This window comes from Palaemon carinicauda, chromosome 43, assembly GCF_036898095.1.
Source record: "Palaemon carinicauda isolate YSFRI2023 chromosome 43, ASM3689809v2, whole genome shotgun sequence".
Classification (NCBI taxonomy): Eukaryota; Metazoa; Arthropoda; class Malacostraca; order Decapoda; family Palaemonidae; genus Palaemon; species Palaemon carinicauda.
In genome coordinates, this window is record NC_090767.1 from 58,334,423 (window position 1) to 58,362,318 (window position 27,896).

General features: G+C 37.9%; 1 protein-coding gene across 1 annotated transcript; it reads right to left on the reverse strand.

Moving 5' to 3' along the window:
* Window positions 1-217: 217 nt before the first annotated feature.
* LOC137633648 (uncharacterized) lies at window positions 218-24,053 on the reverse strand. The gene is made up of 9 exons (XM_068365900.1): window positions 23,759-24,053; window positions 17,584-17,785; window positions 15,343-15,533; window positions 14,794-14,931; window positions 13,418-13,605; window positions 10,714-10,944; window positions 5,443-5,553; window positions 4,914-5,043; window positions 218-2,849 (listed from the first exon to the last, which is right to left on the reverse strand). Exons 1-9 carry the CDS (start codon window positions 23,769-23,771, stop codon window positions 2,737-2,739), a joined length of 1,317 nt encoding a protein of 438 aa, XP_068222001.1. The 5' UTR covers window positions 23,772-24,053; the 3' UTR covers window positions 218-2,736.
* Window positions 24,054-27,896: the final 3,843 nt, after the last annotated feature.

Below are 27,896 nucleotides of genomic sequence, written 5' to 3' on the forward strand. Positions count from 1 at the left end.
AAATGCAGTCTGATTTCTTACATACATACATACACCAAGGCACTTCCCCCAATTTGGGGGGTAGCCGACATCAACAAATGAAACAAAAACAAAAAAGGGGACCTCTACTCTCTACGTTCCTCCCAGCCTGACAAGGGACTCAACAGAGTTCAGCTGGTACTGCTAGGGTGCCACAGCCCACCCTCCCCCGTTTAGGTTACATAAATTCAAACAGAAATAAGGGCAAGATTTATTTAAATACAAATTCATAAAACAGTTCAATTTAATACAGGTTTAAAAACAAAAAACAAAAAAATTTCTTGTATAAACACTTTGAGAATTATTTCTTGAAACTCTTTTGCTGCCACTTAAGGCAAGAAAATCCAAATTATTTACAAATGATTTTCCAATATAATAGTTTAAGAGTATCAACAGCAAGTTACCTTAGATTAAAAAACAGACTATTAAAAAATTCTTAAGACTGATTTTAACATACTCACTGGCTGGAAACATTTACGGCCGGAAAAAACGGCTGGAACTCAAATCGTGTAAAAGGCTCGACTTTATTTAAGGTGCCTGGTATATTAGAGAGCATAAATAGATTGATACTGGCCCAAAATATAAAAAAAAACCTCAGTAATAGTTTTCAAAAAGGTATACAGCAACTAATGAAAAGTTTTAAAGTTTTGCCAACACTGTGCGATGCTAAATCATAGAGTAATAAACCTTACTTCGAGTGAACACCACATTCTTTATACAGAAGAGCGGGAACTCGCGCAAAACGCGGGTCCCGGCACAAGGGGGGGAAGGGGGGATTATAGAATATTCCTGTATGTCAAACATTCAAGATACGGTACGAGTATGAAATTGGGCCGTGAGAGGCAAAAAACCTTTAAAGAGAAAGAACAAGTTCCAGAAAATCGTACGACTTTAATAGCTCCAGGTCCTCGCTAATTTCTCACCGAGACTACGCCGTCACGAAATAAAAAACTACTACACCAACTACTCATCTACAAAAGCTACCAAAAAACTACATCACTCTCGGAGAAAAGCTATTCTCACGAACTAAACTGAGCAATTAACAAAAATATTGTATTTCTTTATTCTTATATTTGATAAGTGCTTACAAAATTAAGAAAAATATTACACTATACACTTATAAAGACAGTAGTAAATCTAAGGAAATAGTGGCCGCCATTTTTTTAAAAAGGTTACGAGAGTATCCGTGGCCTTGTCCGGTCACACTCAAAAGTTAAAGAGGAGAAAACTGTTAAATCGTCGCTGCCTCTCATTCTCTCTTACTTTTCCTTTTCCGTCCATTATAACAGAGGTACCACATTAGCTTGACCATAAAAAACATGTCTTTTTTAAATCACTAACAGAAACTATACCTTTATCCCATTGAAACTGTCGACGTTCGGGAAATAGCCGACGCCAGTTTTCCGGGATACCATCTTAAAACCTTTGCATATTACATCCTCGTATTCTGGATGTAACGTAGCCCTAAGACATAGATTATATGATCTTTTCTTCATATACATTACGAGCCCCTCGCGATCTAACGCACTACTTTGAGAAAAGCTAATAGCCGTTGGACCCATTTATGTATAGCCTACGGCTCTCCCGATCTTCTTGCAGTATCGGAGAGAGTACATTGAGGAGAAGAGTGGGATTATTCGAGTGCCAGCACTTAAAGTAGCTAAGCGACAAAAACTCAGATAACTTCAATGGAATATAAAACCTCGAAGTTTAAACTCTTCACGGAATGTATTGAAATTCATATTGTGCAGCTGTAAAAAAAAAAAAAAAACTAATCGACTAGAAAGTTATTGAGTTTCAAAACAGACTATCTTAATACCTCCCTAAAATTAGATATAAAAACTTAAATTCCTAAAATATAAATGGAGTAAATGATTGAGAAAAGGCTTAACAAGGAGTGCTCGTGTTTAACTAAACTCTACCGCAAAGATACGACCACCTTTTTCAGTTTCCGAGAACACACGACGAGGAACATTTTGTCTTCTCCCTTTAGGTACTTGAAAGAAAGGGGGTCGAATTTCTCCGACTACAATGAGCAAGAAAGAACAGTGTGTCGACATTCTCTCTCTCCACGAACTTCGGCTTTCCCCGCGAAAGGTTGACGGCCTGAAAATACCTTCCTCTACAAGAAAAAGGCACCTCGAAAATTCTACCTAGGGACAAAAAAGTTCTGGACCCAGAGTGTGTATATAAAGTGTTTTTCTAAGTCATCATTTCTATATATAAAATGCAAAAACTTGTGGTTATCCTACTGCTTTATCCCAATTGGGCCTTTGGTTATAAAATAGCTACAGACCTCACACAGTATAATCTTTGGTTACATACACAGAGAGCAACTTGTTTTTAAACAGAACCCAAAATGTTTAAAAAAGCACCTTTGAACATCACAAAAAATAATAAAAGACAACAGAACTCCCAACACACATACACAGTCTTCGGCATTTCCTTCCAATTATTTGTGCAGACGAAAACACCAACAAAAATGACTCCGTTTTCCTCAGGTTTCCGCTTGTGTTTGAGATTTGGACGAAGACGCCGGCCTCCTCCCCGCCCCAGGAAGGCGACGGGGCGAAGAGCGGCGGCATTCCTAGAGAGCCGTCACTCATACGTGTGCACCATGGCTCCGCAGTCGTTGGGAGAGTCAAAACTTAGGCTGATCCAAATACGAAACTTACACACATCGGAATAGTCCTCGCTCTTACTCCTCCGCTTCATTCTTCACTTCTCGGCTTCGGCCTCCTCCTTCTGCTCCTCGCTCTTCTCCTCCTTCCCTTCCTTCGGGGGGGCCTCCTTCTCGGCGTCCCTCTTGATCTCCTCGGCGTCTTTCTTCTCTGTGGGAAGACGAGAGAGGAACGTGAAAGACTAATCGTCGATTAGAAAGGGACAAAGAGGTCGTGCATAGTTTGCAGTACGAAAGGGAGGTTGAGAGGTCAGACTTTAGAAAATAACTAGGAATGGACATTAAGTGGGGCATAACTTTAGAAAATAACCAGGAATGGACATTAGGTCGTGCATAACTTTAGAAAATAACTAAGAATAGACATTAGGTTGTGCATAACTTTAGAAAATAACTAAGAATAGACATTAGGTTGTGCATAACTTTAGAAAATAACTAGGATTGGACATTAAGTGGGGCATAACTTTAGAAAATAACCAGGAATGGACATTAAGTCTTGCATAGTTTGCAGTACGGAAGGTAACTATGAGAGGCCAGACTTTAGAAAATAACCAAGAATGGACATTAAGTAGAAAGCTAAAAAGGGGAGAACCAAAAGGCCCTGAAAATATTTCAAGTTGTGTCTACAGCATACTGTCAGGTGAACTGACAACGCTAAATGATTAGGAAAATTATCGAACAAAAATAAAAGACAAAATGGTTCTAGCTCAAGGTCCTGGAAACTATTGCCATATGAAGATCATATCTAAAATATTTCAAGTTACTTTGAGATAAATAAATATTTTTAGTAAAATCATAAAAATAATCTAGTTGTGTCGACGAAAATGCGAGAAGTTTAATGGAAAGGATAAGAACAGATTTGTTTGTAAGGGTGTAATAAAATGGAGAGAGAGAGAGAGAGAGAGAGAGAGAGAGAGAGAGAGAGAGAGAGAGAGAGAGAGAGAGAGAGAGAGAGAGAGAGAGAGAGTCATATACCCTAATCAATAGGAAAGTAGTCACTGAACAATTACAATGCAGTAGTTAACCCCTTGAGAGAGAGAGAGAGAGAGAGAGAGAGAGAGAGAGAGAGAGAGAGAGAGAGAGAGAGAGAGAGAGAGAGAGAGAGAGAGAGAGAGAGAGAGAGAGAGAGAGAGAGAGAGAATATTAAGCAGATTTAAAGATACATGAACAATTCACATCCAATTTGAAATAGCCGGGAATTGAATATTCTTAGGGGAAAAGCATTTTTGTTTCGACCACTGGAAGAACTTGCTTATCAGCTAATCAAAGTTTGAAATTTGAAATAATTACAATAATATGATAAAGGATCTATGTTATTAAGATATAGAGTTGACAACGCACACACGCAGTACACCACCTACCTAATTAACCCTTTTACCCCCAAAGGACGTACTGGTACGTTTCACAAAACTCATCCCTTTACCCCCATGGACATACCGGTACGTCCTTGCAAAAAAAAATTGCTATTTAAATTCTTTTTTGCATAATTTTGATAATTTTTTGAGAAACTTCAGGCATTTTCGAAGAGAATGAGACCAACCTGACCTCTCTATGATGAAAATTAACCCTTTTACCCCCAGGCTCTTTGGAAATTTCCAACCCTTAACCCCCAAGGGGTTATTTTTTTCCCAGTACATTTTGCAGTATATTTTTTTAAATTGCTCTAACAGCCTTAATTTTTATCATAGAGAGGTCGGGTTGGTCTCATTCTCTTGGAAAATGTCTGAATTTTTTCAAAAAATTATCAAAAATAAGAAAAAAAAAAAATTTTTATAGCATTTTTTGCAAGGACGTACCGGTACGTCCATGGGGGTAAAGGGATGAGTTTTGTGAAACGTACCAGTACGTCCTTTGGGGGTAAAAGGGTTAAGGGTGTTAGAGCAATTTAAAAAAAATATACTGCAAAATGTGCTTGAAAAAAAGTAACCCTTGGGGGTTAAGGGTTGGAAAGTTCCAAATAGCCTGGGGGTAAAAGGGTTAAACCTAACGGCTTGCAAAAAAAAAATGCTATTTAAATTTTTTTTTTCATATTTTTGATAATTTTTTGAGAAACTTCAGGCATTTTCCAAGAGAATGAGACCAACCTGACCTCTCTATGATGAATATTAAGGCTGTTAGAGCAATTTAAAAAAAAATATACTGCAAAATGTGCTTGAAGAAATTAACCCTTGGGGGTTAAGGGTTGGAAAGTTCCAAACGGCGACCAAAAAAACCATACCTTCTTTATCTTCAGGTTCAAGTTCCTTATTCTCATCTCCCTCTTCCTCTTTCTTCTCTTTCTCGTCGTCTTTCTTTCCCTCTTCCACCTCCCCGTTCGCCGTGGGAGGGACTTCGGCTCGGGAACCAACCTGAAATCAAAGGGAATGTGAATCGTTGGTGGGAAACCAGAACCGATTCAATGTCGGATGAAGTTAATACTTAAGATGGGTTACCAAATAACACCTGGCGCTTGAAATCAAGCGTCGTTAAGCTCGTTCAGACGTTGGAAGGGTGACCATAAATTATAAAACAATCTAAAAACGTCAATTAGAGAAAAAAATTGGTCAGTAACATTTAAGTCTTATAGATTAGAATTAAAATTGAGTAAAAATGTTTGAGATTACTTTATAGATAAATTGTTACCAGTTTTTAAACTGGAGAAATCAAGTGACGGAAAACGACAGACAGGACGGACAGATAAATTGTTGCCAGTTTTTAAAGTGGAGAAATCAAGTAACGGAAAATGACATAAGACGAACGGCACAAACCTGCTTATACTTCTTGGCTTTACGCAGAATGCCAAGATCCACCATGGCGTAGACCATGTCTTGGACGGTACAGTCGAGAGCTGTTGGTTCTATTCCCAGAGTTTCGACCATCTGAAACGGAAGACAATAAGTTAAAATGCGAGACATAATATACAGTAAACTAAATGAGATTATTAACCCTTTTACCCCCAAAAGGACGTACTGGTACGTTTCACAAAACTCATCCCTTTACCTCCATGGACGTACCGGTACGTCATTGCAAAAAAATGCTAGAAGAATTTTTTTTTTTCATATTTTTGATTATTTATTGAGAAAATTCAGGCATTTTCCAAGAGAATGAGACCAACCTGACCTCTCTATGACAAAAATTAAGGCTGTTAGAGCAATTTAAAAAAAATATACTGCAAAATGTGCTGGGGAAAAAATAACCCCTTGGGGGTTAAGGGTTGGAAATTTCCAAAGAGCCTGGGGGTAAAAGGGTTAATTATACATTTTTTCTTCTAATAAAAAGAAACTTTAAAGAAAATAAACAGGTGATCCCCACTTGAGAATGAAGGATAGAAGACTATAGTCTATACCTATTAAGTCGCTAGCAGCTAATGCCTGGCTTATCCTGGTCCCAGCATGGGTGACAAGGAAAATTCAAGATATGTATACATGGTCAGTCTATGGCATTGTCACTGTGCTTTACCTCAGCTAACCATGAATGACCTTCAAATTTTAAAACGCTATTCACGGATTGGTGTATGAATATATTAGAGAGAGAGAGAGAGAGAGAGAGAGAGAGAGAGAGAGAGAGAGAGAGAGAGAGAGAGAGAGAGAGAGAGCGACAAAACATGTCGACAACACTGTGTACAACTTTATAGGCAACAAGTTGTTACTGTAAATGAAACATTGTTGTCGAGATGTTGGTAGAGATTTATTGGTGATATGTTGGCAACCCTGGTGTGGACGAGTCGATGTGGTTGGAGATATCAAGACAGACGCATAACACCGACGTTTCCTACTATGCAATAGGGAGGGTCTCTTCCAGACTCTTCGACGGTACCTCCTCCGCTGTAAACACATAAGCACAGCAACAGCTGCAGCAGCCGCCAGTGCATCCTGGCACGCCGACATACTTTTCAAGTCTCTAGAATGAGGTGTGGACGGCTTCACCAAACACGCGTGTTGGCAATATGTCGCCAGACATTGTAGCAGACAAAGTTTCATACAATGTTGTCGATATGTGTACCGATGTTGACTATGGTTTCCATCTTTGTTATGTCGGTAGACACGATGTTGCCAGTGTGGACGCACCTTAAGGGAGACTGAACCACGGCTTCTGAATCTACTGAATCTATCCTAGTACTTTCAATCTTGAATTGGTCTGCTAGCCAAGGACACGATCACCCACTGTGAACCACTACTAGTTCTAGAGACAATACTTGCTTACGTCTGCGTCTGAGAACCGTATTTCCAGTGGTACGCTCTCCACTTGACAGAATTCTATCCCAAAATTCTAACTTCTTCATTATTTACTTTATCCTCAACAGTAGCTAGTCGATTTTCCCCAATTTTGGCTCCGAGATAGCGAGGGTATCAATAATAAAGAGCACAGAATCATTATTTATATACTATCATCATCATCTCCTCCTACACCTATCGATTAAAAGGGCCTCGGTTAAATTCACCCAGTCTATCTTGAGCTTTAAAATCAATAATTCTCCATTAATCTCCTACTTCATAGTCCTCAGCCATGTAGGCCTGGGTCTTCCAACTCTTCCAGTGCCTTGTGAAGCCCCATTGAAAGTTTGGTGAATTATAATACAAATTTGATACACAAATTAAATTGCGAAGCTTACAGTAGATGGAACTTTGAGAAAGAATTTAGATATATAGATATTTCCAATGGTTTGTTAAATATGCTATACGTATATATAATTATATTTGTTAATTAAGCAAAAGAAAATGTCTGATATGTATGTGTACAATTGTACCTCAGTTTACTAATTACACCACGATAGGTTAGTACATTGCACATGCTGTACAATATGCTGTGAGAAACTTTGTCTCTCACTATTATAATACAGGAGAGGGTTCCCAGCCCCCTCGTCCCGTCCCTTTCAGTAGCCTCTTACGACACGCAGGGATACGTCGGCGCTATTCTAATAGTTTTCATGACCCCGCGGCCACAGGAACTCGGTTGAGTCCCTTGCCAGGCTGGGAGGAACATGGAGGAACATAGAGAGGAGACGTCCCCTTTATTTGTTTCATTTGTTTGATGTCGGCTACCCCCCAAAATTGAGGGAAGTGCCTTGGTGTATGTATGTATGTGAGAAGATATTTTCAAACCTTAATATTGGTTGGATACCGTTTTAAGTCCTCCAAACTCTCGTACTTAGAATCTCTTCTTAGAACACCATGTTGACGTAAGTCGTATGGGTGGACGAAGTATTTGGCGAATAGAATACCGGAGAATACCACATGTATTCACAAGACAGTAACCCGTAACACGATCGGATTTTAAGGAGACTTGCCGTATGGAGAGTGGAGTATTTTGGCTTAGAGAATATTACATATACAGAATTCATTATTATTACTATTATTATTATTATTACTAGCCAGGCTACAACCCTAGTTGGAAAAGCAAGATGCTATAAGCCCAAGGTCTCCAACAGGGAAAAATAGCCCAGTGAGGAAAGGAAATAAGGCTGGGAGGAACGTAGAGAGTAGAGGTCCCCTTTTTAGTTTTTGTTTCATTTGTTGATGTTGGCTACCCCCCAAAATTGGGGGAAGTACCTTGGTATATGTATGTATGTATGTATGAATATTATATATACAGAATTCATTATTATTATTATTGTTATTATTACTAGCCAAGCTATAACACTAGTTGGAAAAGCAAGATGCTATAAGCCCAAGGGCTCCAACAGGGAAAAAATAGCTCAGTGAGGAAAGGAAATAAGGAAATAAATAAATGATGAGAATAAATTAACAATATATCATTCTCATATAACTAGTGAATTTATTCAAACGAGCTTCAATATTGGGTTTAAGTAATAACTGACGGTAACAAATAAATTCTTCTCTACCGTAATGTTTATTTTATATCCTGTCAACGATTATTTCAACCCGTTATTAAGGCAGAAGGCCAAAAAGGGGGCGCTGGTAGAGAGAGATACTGGATATCAACGACTGAAACGCCTACAGTGAACCCTGTGAGGTGAACTATATGGATTGGATTATGAGAAATGTCACAAGCTTGAAACTCATCAACAATGTTAATCCCTGTCATAAATATCAAAGATATGAAAATTTTTTAAATTCTATTTAAGAAAGTCTATTTCTGAAGAATTCTTTGTAAAGAAAACATTCTTTAAAAAGTGAATATCTAAAGTTAAATCCTAATATCTAAAAACAAAATGCTATTTTCACTTTAAATACGACAACAAATTTTTACTAAAATTTTTGACATTGAAAACAGACCTATCGTAGATAGCACGCCAAGACACCAACCACCTGTCGAGATATTACTGCTAGAAAATTAGTCTCTCATTTGATTGGACAGATAGTACTACTGTGCATTTGATACCTCTTTGGTTATGGCTCATTTTAACTTTGCTTACATATACAGCACATTTATCATTTACATATTCTCCTCTTTTCTTACATACATATACCAAGGCACTTCCCCCAATTTTGGGGAGTAGCAGACATCAACAAATGAAACAAAAACAAAAAAGGCGACCTCTACTCCCTACGTTCCTCCCAGCCTGACAAGGTACTCAACCGAGTTTGGCTGGTGCTGCTAGGGGTGCCATAGCCCACCCTCCCACATTATCCACCACAGATGAAGCTTCATAATGCTGAATCCCTTACTGCTGCTACCTTTGCGGTCATCTAAGGCACACACATTCTCTCACTCAAGGGGTTAACTACTATCGCACTGGAATTCTTCATTGGCTACTTTCCACTTGGCGAGGGTAGACTACTCTTTCGCATTGTTCTCTAGTTTTGGGTAGTGCCGTAGCCTCTTGTACCATGGTCTTCCACTGTGTTGTGTAAAGAGAGTTCACTTGCTTGGGGGTACACTCGGGCACACAATTCTATGTTTTCCTTAACTCCTTTCCTCACTAATTCATTGTTTGAGCTCATAGCATCCTGCATTTCCAACTACACTTGTAGTTTAGCTAGTAATAATACTTAGGTCAAATCCAGAAAACTATAATATAGATAAAAAGAAAGTTTCTTAACTGGGGTAGGACGCCATACAAACATGGTGCGTAAATGTACCTAGTTCCAAGATCTCTAGATTCTTGCGTCAAATTATATAATTGAAAGAAGTGAAATGTGAAAGATACAAATTTAAAAGCTACTTTGTTTAATAAAATGTTTTAAATTAAGACTATAATAACGAAGAAGAGAACAAAGTGGAAAATAAGAAATTTTAGAAAAGATTAACATTGAATAGGAGTTAACTTTGACAATATATGTCTTGCATTGAGTTAGTATTAGTTTAATTCTCGAAGTGAGTCAACAAAAGTGTTTTATCATTAATTGGGCTCAGAAAAAAGATCTTCACTGAAAAGCAAATCAGAGACAGAAAACCATCGCAACTCTTCAAAGTCTCTTAAAAAAACAGCCGCACATGAGCGAAGATAGTTATCCAACTGGGACGGAGTGCTGTAGACACACCCAATTACGAAGACTTCATTGCTCGAGGGATCTGCGGCCTTTTGGCTTCGTGCTGGAGATCCGCGCCGAAGAAAGGAAGGAAGCAGAAATGGAAGTGGTTGAAGGAGAAAATCAGTTAGGCTGGGGGGAGATAGGATGTAAATTCTTCGAATAATCCCTCCAGTACACAGTTTAAAGTTATTGCCTACAGTAAAGTTTAAGGTGTATTGCCTACATTAAACAGTTTAAGGTGTATTGCCTACAGTACACAGTTTAAGGTGTATTGCCTACAGTAAACAGATTAAGGTATATTGCCTACAGTAAACAGTTTAAGGTATATTGCCTACAGTACACAGTTCAAGGTGTATTGCCTACAGTACACAGTTCAAGGTGTATTGCCTACAGTACACAGTTTAAGGTATATTGCCTACAGTAGACAGTTTAAGGTGTATTACCTACAGTACACAGTTTACGGTGTATTGCAACCACAATTCTGCTATGGGCTAAAGACCCGAGGTCATCTACTACGCAGTATATATATATATATAAAAACATTCCACGGGAGAATCCCTGCGGCCCGTCCAGGCTACGTAAAAACCCAAGTCTGCGACTCACCCTCTTATTGTCGACCTTCATGGGCTTGCCGAGGCGAGGCAGCAGGTGGTTCTTGAAGGTCTTATTGAAGAGCCCGGCCACCCAGACCACCACATACGGAAGCTGGCAGGTGGGGACGTTGTAGCCCTGCTGGCGGAACTCCTTGGAGGCGGCCAGGGCCACGTCCTTCATCCAGAAGCTGTTGGTCGAGATGATGTGTCTGTTGTCGGCGGCTTCGGGAAGGTCGAGGGCCTGTAAGAATTCGTGGTGTTAGGACGATACAATAATCTATTTTAACCCTTTTACCCCCAAAGGACGTACTGGTACGTTTCACAAAAGCCATCCCTTTACCCCCATGGACGTACCGGTACGTCTTGCAAAAAAATGCTATAAAAATTTGTTTTTCATATTTTTTGATAATTTTTTTGCAAAAATTCAGGCATTTTCCAAGAGAATGAGACCAACCTGACCTCTCTATGACCAAAATTAAGGCTGTTAGAGCAATTTAAAAAATATATACTGCAAAATGTGCTGGGAAAAAAATAACCCCCTGGGGGTTAAGGGTTGGAAATTTCCAAATACCCCGGGGGTAAAAGGGTTAATATCACAAATTTTAAGTAATTTGTATTTTTCCTAACAGTACTTACCTCGAACTACTTTCTAAGGAGTATCTGGAATCTCCTCCCAACCGACCAGAGTTTTGTGTAGTTTACCCTACTCCCGTTTTCTGTGATACATCAACAAAAACGCAGACTTTTCTACTCCACTGCAGGACAAACGACATGTTTGCTGATTGGTCAGTTTACATCCCCATGGTTTCAAAGTTTAAAAGTTAATACGACAACAAAAACACAGACTTTTCTATGGGGATTTGTCAGTTTTCATCACTACGCCGGCCATTGCCGATTGGTGATGGTGGGAAATTTTAGTCTGATTACTCGCAGCAAACCAACCAAGTACTGTGTGGGTGATCACGGCGATACGCAAGCCCTTTCGCAATGTTTAAGGCATAATTCGCACAGAAAAGGCCAAGTTGATACAATGCCAGTCAGAACTAAACTATTTTAATGAGACAAAAAATATTCTAATGGTAGCCATAAATTGAAGTTTTTTTTCAACCTAGTTGTAACAAACATATTAATGTCTAAAAAATAAATAACTTCGCACTCCAATTAACCCTTTTACCCCCAAAAGAACGTACTGGTACGTTTCACAAAACTCATCCCTTTACCCCCATGGACGTACTGATACGTTCTTGCAAAAAACTTTTTTTTACATATTTTTGCACATTTTTTATAACTTTATGAGAAACTTCAGGCATTTTCCAAAAGAATGAGACCAATCTGACCCCTCTCTGATGAAAATTAAGGCTGTTAGAACAATTTAAAAAATATATATTGCAAAATGTGCTTGAAAAAGAAAACGCCTGGGGGTTAAGGGTTGGAAAGTTTCAAATAGCCTGGGGTTAAAAGGGTTAATAATAATAATAACAATAATAGTTTTAAAACTATTAATAATAATAATTTTAATAATAATAACAATAATAATAATAATCAAATAGTTTGATTTACTTATTTTCCATAGATTTATTTACTATTTTCAGCTTTTTTAAAACTGTAAATGATGAAATAAATAAATATATTCTACACTTAATACCTAGATTCTTGCGTATCTATCATTCGTTTAGCTATACTAAGTAATGCCTACAGGATCCCATGCAAGGAGCACTGTAGGCAGTAAACACAAGACGGGATAGGATTGAATGATGCTATATTTATCGAGGGTATAGACGTAATACAAATGAGACTGGGTGGATATTTGTATCATCATCATCTCCTACGTCTATTGACGCAAAGGGGCCTTGGTTAGACTACGTTCTTCGTCTACGTTGAGCTTTTAAATCAATACGTCTCCATTTGCCGCCTACTTCACGCTCTGTAGTCCTCAGCCACGTAGGCCTGGGTCTTCCAACTCTTCTACTCTATATACGAGGCAATTAAATGAATTTTAGGTTAATTTTTTGAGTAATGGTGAAAAATTGCAAAGACTCCTGAAAGAATTCTTCGAGTTTCTAGAAATGTATCACGCTCCATAGTCCTCAGCCACGTAGGCCTGGGTCTTCCAACTCTTCTACTGTATATACTAAGCAATCAAAGTGAATTTTAAGGTCATTTTGTTGATTAATGGTGAAAAATTGCAACGACTTCTGAAAGAATCGTTCGAGTTTCTAGACTCGATTTTGTAAAACTAAAGAAGCTACAGTATTTCTAGAATCTCAAAAATACAAAGCAAATATTTCAACCAATCAGGAGACATTATAGGGCCAAGAACAGCGAAGACTGCTATAGGGTGGTTATCTCGATGGCGAAATTGTTCATTACTTTTCAGTGTTTCTTTCCTCACTGGGCTATTTTCTCCCTGTTGGAGCCCTTGGGATTAGAGCATCCTTATTTTCCAACAATAGTTATAGCTTAGCTAGTCATACCACTAGTACTACTACTAATAATAATAATCTATGATAATTAGCTGAAAGAAAGCCAACTGAGGGATTATTAAACAAATCCCTAATAATAATAATCTGGGATGATTAGCCAAGTGTGGGATTTTCGAAAGGATTATTGAAAATATCCCTAAATCCCTTTCAAAAGTAATAAAATAATTTCTAAATTTCCACTTCGTAGAGACAGCTTAAGAACAGAAACCTTGACGCATCACCATCGCCTACCTTTATGTGAGCCTTGGCCACGTCCCGTACGTCGCAAATGGGGAACATGAGCTTAGGCACAGCTGGGTAGGTCCGGTTAATGATCTGAGACATGTACGTGACGGAAGTGGAGGTCTTGTGCGATTCCATGAGGGGCGGTCCCAACACGAAGACGGGGTTGATGACCGATAGCTCGAACTTCTGGTCATCTGCGGGCAAAGAATCAGTCGTTATTTCCTAACCTCTTCAGTGAATTGGTGCAAAGAGTAGCATCATCTGCATAGACAACATGGCTGTTAAAATGATGAAAAGAGTAGCATCATCTGCATAGACAACAAGGCTGTTAAAATGTAAAGAGTAACATCATCTGCATAGACATGTCTGTTGAAATGTAAAGAGTAGCATCATCTGCATAGACAACATAGCTGTTAAAATGGAAAGAGTAGCATCATCTGCATCGACAACATGGCTGTTAAAAGGATGTAGAGTAGCATCATCCGCATAAGCTGAAGGGTAGCTTTCTAGGCCAAACCACACATGTATCTATAGTATTTAAATAATTGGGATCTACTGGCAAAGAAAACATGGTATATTCTTAAGTGTCTGATTAGAGCACAGATAAAAAATAAGTATCAATTAAACGACCTTCCAAATACTTATCCGTGAATGAACGCGAAACCATAAACTAGTCTGATACGTGTTCACCAAGTCCCAAAAAAGGTACATACATACATATACCAAGGCACTTCCAATTTTGGGGGGTAGCCGACATCAACAAATGAAACAAAAACAAAAAGGGGACCTCTACTCTCTACGTTCCTCCAGCCTAACAAGGGACTCAACCGAGTTCAGCTGGTGCTGCTAGGGTGCCACAGCCCACCCTCCCCCGTTATCCACCACAGATGAAGCTTCATAATGCTCTGAATCCCCTACTGCTGCTACCTCCGGAGGAAGCAGCACAGATGAAGCTTCATAACGCTGAATCCCCAACTGCTGCTACCTCCGCGGTCATCTAAGGCACCGGAGGAAGCAGCAGGGCCTACCGGAACTGCGTCACAATCGCTCGCCATTCCTTCCTATTTCTAGCACGCTCTCTTGCCTCTCTCACATCTATCCTCCTATCACCCAGAGCTTTCTTCACTCCATCTATTCACCCAAACCTTGGCCTTCCTCTTGTACTTCTCCCATCAACTCTTGCATTCAACACCTTCTTTAGCAGACGGCCATTTTCCATTCTCTCAACATGGCCAAACCACCTCAACACATTCATATCCACTCTAGCTGCTAACACATTTCATACACCCGTTCTCACTCTCACCACTTCGTTCCTAACCCTATCTACTCGAGATACACCAGCCATACTCCAAAAAAGGTAGATGGAAATCAATTCCGCTCACCTGGCAACTCCTTGACGAAGTCCCACGCTGCCTTTTCGGCCAAGACCTTCGACTTGGTGTAGGCGTCTAGGTCGGGAGATTCTGCGTCCGTCCAGTCTTCCTCATTGTAGTTCTTCTCTGCGTCGACGTTGGTCTCTCCTGCAATTAAATCTCCGGTAAGACAATTTCTTTATGAAAATATTTGGATTTAGTTATCGATTCAAATAATCTTATACTTGATACATTCTTAAGACAATTTAATATTCAACGCAGGCAATCAACGCTAGTTTTTCAAAGCCTACGACACGTCACCTTAGCGAAACTACAGTACTTGATTTGGCAAAGCAACAATACATTATACAAATGAATACAGCAAATTAAAAAGTTAAATAATAATAACAAATGGATTGCAAAATGGTATGATGCACTAACGATACGGCCGAAAAGCAGAGAACTATGAAAATGCATTTCCAAAACGAGCAAAGGCTAAAATTACAATAGAATTTTCCAACGTATTTGAACTGTTAAAAACTCATGAAAGAATAAAACCAAGGCCGGCCGGCATCCTACCGTGGACGGCGGCAAACGAGGAGGTGACAACCACTCTCTTAACTGTGCTGGCGTGCGCGGCGGCCGCCTTCAGAACAATGAGTGTCCCCTCCTTGGCCGGCTTCACCAGGTCCTCCTCGGTGACGTTGGCCGTCATTAGGTCCGGGAAAGGACTTGCCGTGTGCAGGATACCCGTGCAATCGGCCACGGCCCTGAGTTCGAATATAGATGCACATGTACACTTTGGGGGAAATAAAAAGCATTTCTACAAACAAAAAGAAAACAGCGTCTGCTACAGAATTTCAAGATGAATCTGGAAAATGTACACAAAATTAAAAAATAAATTCATGCAGTTGAAAAAACATTGCAGTAGCTAAGAAACCTTGGATTTGATACCCTTTAGTTCATTAAATAAAACTTCAAATTGCTAAGAAACTATTTAATGCCCTCATTTTCTTCAATGAATATAAGTTAAATCTTTGACTTTATAACCTTCATTCAATAATCAAGAACTAAAAAAAGCTTTTTGATACCTCGTTATCCATTCAATAAAACATATTTTAAGTTTCTAACATTTGTATCATGCATCCATTTAAAGTTCAGGATACACAAACATATACTTTGGATATTTAAAGGTGGAATATCTTATTTATATTCTAAGCTATACAACTGGCCCTCGCTTTCTACACCCTAGCTACTCTAAAAGATGAGTTACAAGCTAATTACGCAATGTAAGACTAGCAGCTTCTGGTAATTGAACATAAACTACCTGCGTGGACGCAGCCTACGTATCGATACGAGATTTACAGCCGCTACACCCTAAGGGTCTCCTTTCGTTACTACCCTGCTACGACACTTCACCAAGAGAGGGACGATACTTGCCTTAAAATACTTGCTGTTCCAACTATAGTCCATTTCTTTTAGCGAGTCATATTTGCACCGACTAGCAAAGGTGCCCTTTTAGCTCGGAAAAGTTTCCTGGTCGCTGATTGGTTAGAATTATCATGTCCAACCAAGTAGCGATCAGGTAACTTTTCCGAGCTAAAAGGGCACCTTTGCGAGTCGGTGCAAATATGACTCGCTAAAAGAAATGGACTATAGACTATCTAAAACTAGAACATTAAATGGATAAGTCCAATCTAGGGGAAGAGATCACTTTAAAAGTGCTTTTTTCAATCTTTAAAGACTAGATTCTATACTTGTGCTAACTGCAAAACTGGTTAAAAGCTTACTATACAAGTCCCTCTCAATCTTAAAAGCCTGGCATCTATAGCCATACCTGCTACAAAACAGGTTTTTCTATAGCATCTACTTCAATACACAGTCAACATCTAACTATACCAAGCTAGCCACTAGCTAAGTTCTCCTTCCCCCCCCCCCCCTTCCATACCTTCGCCGCATTCAAATCGCCTCCGGTTTCTTTAAATCAAAGCACAGCACGAGGGATGACGCCAAGGGTAAACTAAAAAATTCCTCATGCATAAAAGAAAAAAAATAATTCATTCAGGATAGGGTCACGACAAAAATCTACTCGGTTCAACACTGAATAAGTCCGTCCTGCCAATACCAAGAATAGTGTTATAGCAGCTGGTAAGGACCACCCTGGAGATGGTCTTTGCGGCGCTGCAAGCAGTCAGTAGCCTGGCATTCGCTTCCGACTGCTTTTCGGCGTCGGACCCCTTCAAGCTCGCCGCGTGAATCACCTTCGTGCAGTCTAAGACGACCCTTTTTTAAAAAGGAAGAAACACCGACAGTTACGGCATGTTATTAGGCGCTCGCACGGACCCCCAAATAGGATATCCTGGAATGCGTACAGCGCGCTCGGTAGAAGGATACTGCTACGAGCTGTGCAGCCAAATAAATCTATATTAAAACAATTATATATACTAAGTGAAACTGGAAGAATTGACGATAGATTTGATATGTAGCTGTGAGAAATTTTAGCAATGGCAGATCAGAATATGAGGAAAGAATAATAAACATTTATGAAGTGTATGATGTTGAAGCGTTAAGAAGATATAGAATGTGTTGTGTAACATTATATACAAAGAGGAAAGAACTGCAGTACGTACATAAAGCGTTAGATAAAGTAAGGAGATCAAAGTCCAATTATAATCAGTATATCTGTATATCTACTTTACGAAGAACGTATGATTCATCTCAATGTAGGAAATAACTGATAAGATTAAAGACAGGAATAGATAAGATACCAAACCTGAATACACATCTACAATCGGAACCTTCTCACGATAAGATACTCACTTATCCCATCCTTCCTCTTTGGTCAAGTCAGCCTCGACCAACTCCAAGGGATGCTTCGCGTCCGGCACCAGGTTCTTCAGCGGCTCGACCTTGGCCTCGTTCGAAAGGCTTCGCACTGTGCCGCGGACGCGGCGGCCGTCCTCCAGCAGGAGCTTGGCCACGTGGCTGGCGATGTAACCGCTAACGCCGGTGACGAGAATCACTGCAAGGAAAAAGGGTCGTTAGACGTTACGGTGGGAGTTTCGACGTGACCTAACCTATGTATATATATAATCTTTCTTGTGTGTATTCACAAGTTCAAACTTGGGTTAGAGTTCTCTTGCTTGAGGGTAAACTCAAGCGCACACTCATCTTATTTCTCTTCCTCTGATTTTGTTTGTTTTCATAGTTTATATACGACATACTTATTTTAATGTTGTTACTGTACTCTTCTTAAAATATTTTATTTTCCTTTTTTTCCTTTCCTCACTGGGCTATTTTCCCTATATTTTATATAAAATTTATTTAAATGTTACTGAAAGAAGCTTCCATTAATACACATATAGTCTATTCCCTTTCCTCACTAGGCTGTTTTCCCCGTTGGATACCTTAAGCTTAAAGCAACCTACTTTTCCAATTGGGCTTGTAGCTTCTATTTCACTTAACTCTATAGATATGGCACCTTTAATAACAGTATGATGTCATCGAAACTGGGACGGTCGTTAAAGACTTAACGAGGTAGTTATGACTATCAGGGTGGACGAGCTCGTCCACCCGTTAGTGAGCTAGTCGAGGCTGGGAGTCGAAGTTAAATGACTAGCTTTGTATAGTTAGGATAACTACAAACGACTTTAAAAATTTGAGGCTTGTTCCTATTTAAATACGAACTGTCGCTCTTTAAGCCGAGACATCCTCAGGAGACATGAAGTGTCTTATTCAAATAAACAATAAAAAAAAAAAGCTGTCTGAAAACCGAACCACTCCGGGCTTCTAGCGATAACCAACTTATTAATCTTACGAGAGCGTAAACCCTTAATGGTGTGATTGCCGTCCTGTAGAGGAACTTAGTTACTGACCCCTGCCAACCTCTAACAGTTAAGTCAGGCCCTGCATCGAGACTTAAGTCAGGCCCATACGAAATATGGTAATCTGTCGAGGGTTAACCCAAGTCAGGCCCTGCATCGAGACTTAAGTCAGCCCCATACGAAGAGTGAATGGCAATCTGTCGAGGGATAACCCAAGTCAGGCCCTGCATCGAGACTTGAGTCAGGCCCATACGAAGAATAAATAGTTATCTGTCGAGGGATAACCCTTATCTGTTATCAGACTGCAGATGCATATAAGAAATGCGCTTAGTTCAATCAAACCGTCACCCTCTTATCTGGGACGGCGGGGGAGAAACTTAGTCTAAAAATAAAGACTTTTCGGTTATTGAGCTTGCCTGCATGGGACGTCCGGTAGAGCTTATAGCAGGCGCCTCGACTGCTGCACCCCCAAGGGAGGGAAGGAGGGAGGGAGGGAAGGAGGGAGGGAGGGAAGGAGGGAGGAAGGGAAGGAGGGAGGACGGGAAGGAGGTGTGTGTTGTAGGTCAGTTAATCTACCTATCATTATAGGTTTCTGACAAAACCGCTATCTTCGACGAAATGCATCTTATCTCTAGTGTTACGCCGAACTGGCTAAGGACCTAAAGCGTGAGATTTGCCGACAGATGGATGGGTGGGGCTTAACTTCCACCGGTCGAAATTTAAGCGGCCTTACAAGATACGAAGATATCATACTCCCGTAGGACGACGTTTGCATATGTATATGCATGAATACGAAACGTAGGAGCTAAGAAATCAATGTATTATCAAATGGAAAAAAATAGCTTTTCTTCCAAGAGAAGCAAACTGAACAACAGCTCTTAGCAGAGTACATTATAGTCCAAGTTTTCTCTAAAATAACCACATCTACAATCACCACTGAACCAGGACTTAAAGGTTTAAAGGCTGCTCATGAATGGTAGAGGCAAGGAGACTGACATTGTCCTAGCAAGCAGGACAATGTCCTAGAGACTGACCATATATACTCAGCACCCAAGGCCCCTCTCAATCAAGCTGAACCAAGGAGGACCAGGCAATGGCTGTTGATGACAACAGGTAAACCTATAGGCTACCCCCAAACCGCCATCATTAGCTCACAAGGATGGCGAGGTTACAGATACCAAGGAAACTAATGTGTGTGCGGGAATTGAACGAGAATGACTACACCAGATTTTCATATATGAAAACAAGAGGATCAACGCTTATAAAACAAGAAAGGCACTCCAAGGGTTAGGGTTAATTCACTCGACGACGACCTTGACCTTTGAGCTCGGACTTCCAAATCTAATCGCTTCCACGACCCAACATAACGGACATACGGGCGAAAATACAACCTTCATTGATGGAGGTAACTACGACCAATTCAAATGCAAGCGCTTTCAAAACCGAGGCATACCTGGGCTATTTTTCCCTGTTGGAGCCCTTGGGCTTATAGCATCTTGCTTATCCAAATAGGGTTGTGGCTTAGCTAGTAATAATAAAGATATAATAATATAATACCATCTGTTTTGACGCTGTTACTGTTTTTAGAATATATTGTAATTTCTTCTCATTTATTTCCTTATTTCCTTTCCTCACAAGGCTATTTTTCCCTGTTGGAGCCCTTGGGCTTATAGCATCCTACTTATTCAAATAGGGTTGTGGCTTAGCTGGTAATAATAATTAAAATATAATATAATACCATCTGTTTTGACGCTGTTACCGTTTTTAGAATGATATAGTTAATTTCTTCTCATCACTTATTTTATTTCCTTTCCTCACTGGGCTATTTTTCCCTGTTGGGACCCTTGGGCTTATAGCATCCTGCTTTTCCAACTAGGGTTGTAGCTTGGCTAGTAATAATAATAATCGATGTATACAGTCCCAGAAATCAACAGACTTGTGAATAGCCTCTTATGATTTGCTAAGCCTCATTTAGAAACAAAGTTTAAAGCCATCTATGGAACGAACAATGAAAACTATGGAGAGCATTGAAATCACCGACAATCATTATTAGGGCCTTTTTATCTTTTACCTTCGGCATAGTAGTCAGAACACGTCGAAGATAGAATCGTCAAAGTCTCTATTATTATCACAAGCAAAGCTACAATCCTCATTGGAAAAGCAGGATGCTGTAAGCCCAAGGGCTCAAGGCTCCAAAAGGGGAAAATTGCCCAGAACTATTATTATTATTACTAGCCAAGCTACAACCCTAGTTGGAAAAGCAAGATGCTATAAGAACAAGGGCTCCAATAGGGGAAAATTCCCAAGTACTATTATTATTATTACTAGCCAAGCTACAACCCTAGTTGGAAAAGCAGGATGCTATAAGCCCAAGGGCTCAAGGCTCCAAAAGAGAAAAATAGCCCAGTATTATTATTATTGCAACTAGCCAAGCTACAACCCTAATTGGAAAAGCAAGATGCTATAAGCCCAAGGGCTCGGATAGGGAAAAATAGCCCAGTGAGGAAAGGAAAAGAGGTAATAAACATGCAGATAAGTAATGACCTATTGAAACAATAAAATTTCAAGAACGGTATCAACGTCATGTCACATCTTTCCTATATAAACTATAAAAACTTAAAAACAAGAGGAAGAGAAATAAGATAGAATAGTGCGCCCGAGTGAATACCCTCAAGCAAGAAAATACTACCGTCCAACACACAAGTAACGATTATCGCATTCAATAGGACGCAAATATCACGACATTCACAATCACGACAAGACTTATAAGCTGAATATTAACTAAAATAACGCCATTCTCCGTTGCTCTAGAAATGGCAACATGTTCCAAGTCGAAGCCTTATAGGTCAAGGATTTCGCTCTATCTCCGGAGTATGAATTAAAATAAAGATTTATAGGAATATTAACCCTTTTACCGCCAGGCTATTTGGAAATTTCCAACCCTTAACCCCCAAGGGTTATTTTTTCCCCAGCACATTTTGCAGTAATTTTTTTTAAATTTGTCTAACAGCCTTAATTTTTGTCATAGAGAGGTCAGGTTGGTCTCATTCTCTTGGAAAATGCCTGAAGTTTCACAAAAATGTATCAAAAATATGAAAAAAAAAAAATTTATAGCATTTTTTTGCAAGGACGTACCGGTACGTCCATGGGGGTAAAGGGATGAGTTTTGTGAAACGTACCAGTACGTCCTTTGGGGGTAAAAGGGTTAAATATATAATGCAACCCAAAGGCTAAGACAATATTGGCTAAAACTCGTCCGTGGCAAAGACGAGATGACAAAAATTAAGGCTGTTAGAGCAATTTAAAAAATATATACTGCAAAATGCGCTGGGGGAAAAATAACCCCTTGGGGGTTAAGGGTTGGAAATTTCCAAAGAGCCTGGGGGTAAAAGGGTTAAATATATAACGCAACCCAAAGGCTAAGACAGTATTAGCTGAAACTCGTCCGTGGCAGAGACGACGCAATGTAAGGCCCATTACCGTCCAGGATAGCCACTTCAACTTAAGACAAAGGAAGAGATAAGAGATAACCTATTGATAAACCACAAGATATATTCCTGTCCCTTCTATTAGGCCCGCAAAACAATTTGATAAACTATTGAATAGTCATTTCTAAACAAAAAGTGGCTGAGACAATATATAATAAGTTTTTTATTACAGAAAAATAAAAATATCGAAATCCTCGTCACTGGTTTCATTAATATAATTATTAATAGCTAAGCTACAACCCTAGTTGGAAAAGCAAGATGCTATATGCCCAGGGGCTCCAACGGGGGGAAAATAGCCCAGCAAGGAAAGGAAACGTGGAAATAAACTATATAAGAAGTAATGAATAATGAAAATAAAATAAAATATTTTAAGAGCAGTAACATTAAAATAGATAATTAATATATAAACTACAAAGAGAATTTAGCCAGTTACAAATATACCAGGTTTTTTTTAACTAAAAAATATATATGAAAATCATTAAGGACAATAAAAAGGCTAGGATATATATATATATATATATATATATGACTATATAACAGAATTTTGAACTTACAAAAAATACTCTGAATCAAGTATTAAATAAATTCTAAGTCTGCCGTAATTATATAAATATTTAATATAAATATATTAAATATATTTAAAAATATATATTCCGAGTCCAAATACATTCGCTTAAACTAATAAAAAAAAATGTTAATAGGTAAAAAATATACTCTGAATTAAGTATTAAATAAATTCTATGTCTATTGTAAAGTAATATATAAATATATTTAGTATAAACATCAAATAAATATATTTAGAATATATATTTCAGAATATATTCGCCTATATCAATAAAAAAAAATGCTAATATGAAAAAAATACTCTTGAATTAAGTATTAAATAAATTTTAAGTCTGCCATAAAGAAATATTTAATATATTAAATAAATATATTCAAAACATATTTCAGAATATATTCGCCTATATTAATAAAATTAATGTTAATATGCCAAAAAAATACTCTTGAATTAAGTATTAAATAAATTCCAAGTATATCGAAAGTAATATATAAATATTTTAAATAAATATATTAAAAACATATATTTCAGAATATATTAGCCTATATTAATAAAATTAATGTTAATATGCAAAAAAAATACTCTTGAATTGAGCATTAATTTAATGTCTGCCGTTCAGTAATATATAAATATATTGGCATTAAATATATTAAATAAATATATTTAAAAAATATATTTTATATATCCGCTTATACCATTATTAAAAAGTGCTAATATGAAAAAACCACACCTGAATTAAGTATTAAATAAATTCCAAGTATATCGTTAAGTAATATATAAATATATTAAATAAATATATTTAAAAAATATATTTCAGAATAAATATTTCAGAATATATTCGCCTATAATAAAAAAAAAATGTTAATATGCAAAAAAAAAACCTCTTGAATAAAGTATTAAATAAATTCTAAGTATATCGTAAAGTAATATATATAAATATATTTAAAAAATATATTTCAGAATAAATATTTCGCGTCCAACCTGTTGGGTTGACCACACCCAAAACTTGTGGCTTCTCGGTCCGTGTGCACTTATTTCAACCCTTATTTCCACGACATTTCTGACTAAAAGTCGTGTAAGGACACGACCCAAGGGCACGAAGGACCCTTCCCCGATCTACTTACGTTCTTCGGACATGACGCCTCGCTATACTCCCGTCAGAGGAATGCTTCGAAGGAACTGGGCGTGGCCTAGGAAAAAGCCGCTGAGGAACTCCTGAAGACACTCCTGTTTTTCTTATATTTCTCGCTATTTAAACGCACTTTATCCTCATCTACGTTAGGATGACTTCCAAGGACGTTGTGATTCCGAAGGGCAAGGCCGTAGGATGCTTCCGAAGGGTGGAAATCAACGTCGAGGAGGAGGAGAAGCTAGGAGCAGATGGATCCTTTGAGGCGCTTCGGGACTGACTGTCAGAGAGACACGTTGTGTTGTCATTGATCGGCTGTGAGGGCGCATTCGACCACTCTCTCTCTCTCTCTCTCTCTCTCTCTCTTCTCTCTTCTTCTTCTTCTTCTTCCTTCTTCTCTCTCTCTCTCTCTCTCTCTCTCTCTCTCTCTCTTCCATTTTAGTAGATCTGGTCCCTTCTTGGAGCTAATGTACTCTCTCTCTCTCTCTCTCTCTCTCTCTCTCTCTCTCTCTCTGTTTTCCTATATACTTACGTTAAGTAATTTAAGTACAAAGACGGTTTGTTACTTAAGCTGCTTAAATTTCTCTCTCTCTCTCTCTCTCTCTCTCTCTCTCTCTGGAATGGGCCATTTAGGATTTCAAACAGCTATTATAAGACTTAAAAGAGCGTCGAGCAATTTAAACTAGGGAATTATACTCTCTCTCTCTCTCTCTCTCTCTCTCTCTCTCTCTCTTCCATTTTAGTAGATCTGGTCCCTTCTTGGATCTAATGTACTCTCTCTCTCTCTCTCTCTCTCTCTCTCTCTCTGTTTTCCTATATACATACGTTAAGTAATTTAAGTACAAAGACGGTTGGTTACTTAAGCTGCTTAAATCTCTCTCTCTCTCTCTCTCTCTCTCTCTCTCTGGAATGGGCCATTTAGGATTTGAAAAAGGGCTATTATAAGACTTAAAAGAGCGTCGTGCAATTTAAACTAGGGAATTATACTCTCTCTCTCTCTCTCTCTCTCTCTCTCTCTCTCTCTCTCTCTCTTTAAAACGGGATTTTCCCAATCATTTTAGTCATCCTTCTAAAATGAAATCTAGATTTTTTGGAAAAACAAACAAACAAAGAGAGAGAGAGAGAGAGAGAGAGAGAGAGAGAGAGAGAGCAAAATTATAACCGTTTTACATTATTTAGAACCTCGAGGCTCAAGCACCTATTTCTCCCATATGGAGACTTGTCTGTTTTATGACTCACAGCCCGGGAGAGAAAGAGAGGGAGGGAGAGCGGAGTGAGAGTGGAGGGAGTACATGGGGCAGTTACATTACTCATCACCCTTTGGTGGAGCCACCCCCCAAGGGAGAGTGGGGGAGAGGAGGGAGAGGGGGAATTTAGCCGACAATCGGTCTATGGACGGTCTAGGCGCATTCGACTACATACAGAAATACAATACATTATTACCAGATAATTCAAAATAAAATCATCTTTTATCTAATAATATGAATAAAAATGTATTAAATTGTATTATTAAATACATTTTAGATATTTATTATACCTAATTTATATATAATTACGTTCGAAAAATGTATTTCTAAAATGTATGAAAGGTCGCCTTGCGTATGAGTCATGGCAACACTGTGGCTTGTAGACGTTGGGCGTCGCTCTCTCTCTCTCTCTCTCTCTCTCTCTCTCTCTCTCTCCCTCTCTCTCTCCCTCTCTCTCTCTCTCTCTCTCTCTCATATGACTCTTATGCAGAGGGTTTCCGTGTGACGTCATGATGACGTCACAGCCTTCCCTGGAATCTAGAAATATTACACAAAAAATATAATTTTTGTCTATTATCTAATTTAGGATGGCCAGGGCACCAGCCACCCATTGAGATACCACCACTAGAGAGTTATGTGGCTCTTTCACTAGCCAGATGACACTACATTGGATCCCTCTCTCTGGTTACGGTTCATTTTCCCTTTTCCATATACACATCCACACTGAATAGTCTGCCCTATTGTCTAAATATTCTCCTCTGTCCTCATACAAAATCAAACCATTGTTCTCTAGTCTTGGGTAGTGCCATAGCCTCTGCACCATGGCCTCCCACTGTCTTGGGTTAGAGTTCTCTTGCTTGAGGGTACACTCAAGTGCAGTATTCTATCTTATTTCTCTTCCTCTTGTTTTGTTCAAGTTTTTTATAGTTTAAATAGGATATATTTATTTTCATTTCCTCACTGGGCTATTTTCCATGTTGGAGCCATTAGGCTTATAGCATCCTGCTTTTCCAACTAGGGTTGTAGCTTAACTCCAACATAGAAAATAGCCCAGTGAGAAGAAAGGAAATAAGGAAATATATAGAATAATGTGCCTAAGTGTATACTCAAGCCAGAGAACTCTACGCCCAAGACAGTGGAAAACTATGGTACAGAGGCTATGGCACTACCCAAGACTTGAAAACAATGGTTTCATTTTGGTGTGTCCTGTGAAAAGAATAGGCCAGATTATTTGGTGTATGTACAGGCAAAGAAAAAATGAGCCATAACCAGAGAAAATTACCCAATTTAGTACTCTCTGGCCAGTCGAAGGATCCAGTAACTCTCTAGCGGTGGTATCTCAAAGGGTGGATGGTGCCCTGGCCAAACTACTGCCATTGTTAAAGGTCTGGACATTTTGAAAATAAAAAAAATAAAAATTCGAGTATTGATAAGAAAAATATTGAAGAAGGAACTCAAAGTAAAGTGAAGTATGTGCTTGCAAGGGAAAAATGAGCCGTGACCTGAGGGGTATCCAATTTAGCACTATCTGGTCAGTCAAAGGACCCAATAACTCTCTATATATAATATCTCAACAGGTGGCTGGTGAGATCTGTCTAAGAAAAGTTTTAAATATGTATAATAATAATAATAATAACAACAACAACAACAATAATAATAATAATAATAATAATAATAATAATAATAACAACAACAACAATAATAATAATAATAATAATAATAATAACAACAACAATAATAATAATAATAATAATAATAATAATAAAAACAGAAATTGCTTTGAAGAGAAAAAGAATTTCAGGCAATGATTTTTATATATAAAAACACCTAATTATAAGAAAATTAGAATGTAAAAGGCAGAAATAAGTATATAAAAACCTTTGGTATATATTATAAATGCTGAATATAAACAAAAATGCTGATATATGTATAAAAATAAGCAAAAATAAGCAGAAATGAGGCAATATTTCGAAAGATGCAATGATTTTTATATATAAATACACATAATCATAAGGAAATTAGAATGTAAAAGGCAGAAATAAGTATATTAAAACCTTTGGTATATATTATAAATGCTGAAAATGAATAAGAATGATGATATATGTATAAAAATAAGCAAAAATAAGCAGAAATGAGGCAATATTTCGAAAGATGAAATGAGTTTTATATATAAAAACACTTAATTATAAGGAAATTAGAATGTAAAAGGCAGAAATAAGTATATTAAAACATTTAATATATATTATAAATGATGAATATATATAAAAATGCTGATATATGTATGAAAATAAGCAGAAATAAGCAGAAATAAACCAATATTTTGAAAGATGCAATGAGTTTTATATATAAAAACACTTAATTATGAGGAAATTAGAATGTAAAAGGCAGAAATAAGTATATTAAAACCTTTGGTATATATTATATATGCTGAATATATATAAAAATGCTGAAATATGTCTAAAAATAAGCAAAAATAAGCAGAAATGAGGCAATATTTCGAAAGATGCAATGAGTTTATATATAAAAACACTTAATTATAAGGAAATTAGAATGTAAAAGGCAGAAATAAGTATATTAAAACCTTTGGTATATATTATAAATGATTAATATAGATAAAAATGCTGATATATGTATAAAAATAAGCAAAAATAAACAGAAATAAGCCAGTATTTCGAAAGATGCAATGAGTTTATATATAAAAACACTTAATTTTAAGAGAATTAGAATGTAAAAGGTAGAAATAAGTATATTAAAACCTTTGGTATATATTATACATGCTGGATATAGATAAAAATGCTTATATATGTATAAAAATAAGCAAAAATAAGCAGAAATTAGCCAATATTTCGAAAGATGCAATGATTTTTATATATAAAAACACTTAAT

Excerpts from the sequence above, each read along its gene's own strand:
- LOC137633648 (XM_068365900.1), bottom strand. Across the intron at positions 5,554-10,713 it reads TGAAGGTCGACAATAAGAGG|ATGGTCGAAACTCTGGGAAT; the intron begins GTGAGTCGCAGA and ends CTTCCGTTTCAG. Across the intron at positions 5,044-5,442 it reads AAGCCAAGAAGTATAAGCAG|GTTGGTTCCCGAGCCGAAGT; the intron begins GTTTGTGCCGTT and ends CTTTGATTTCAG.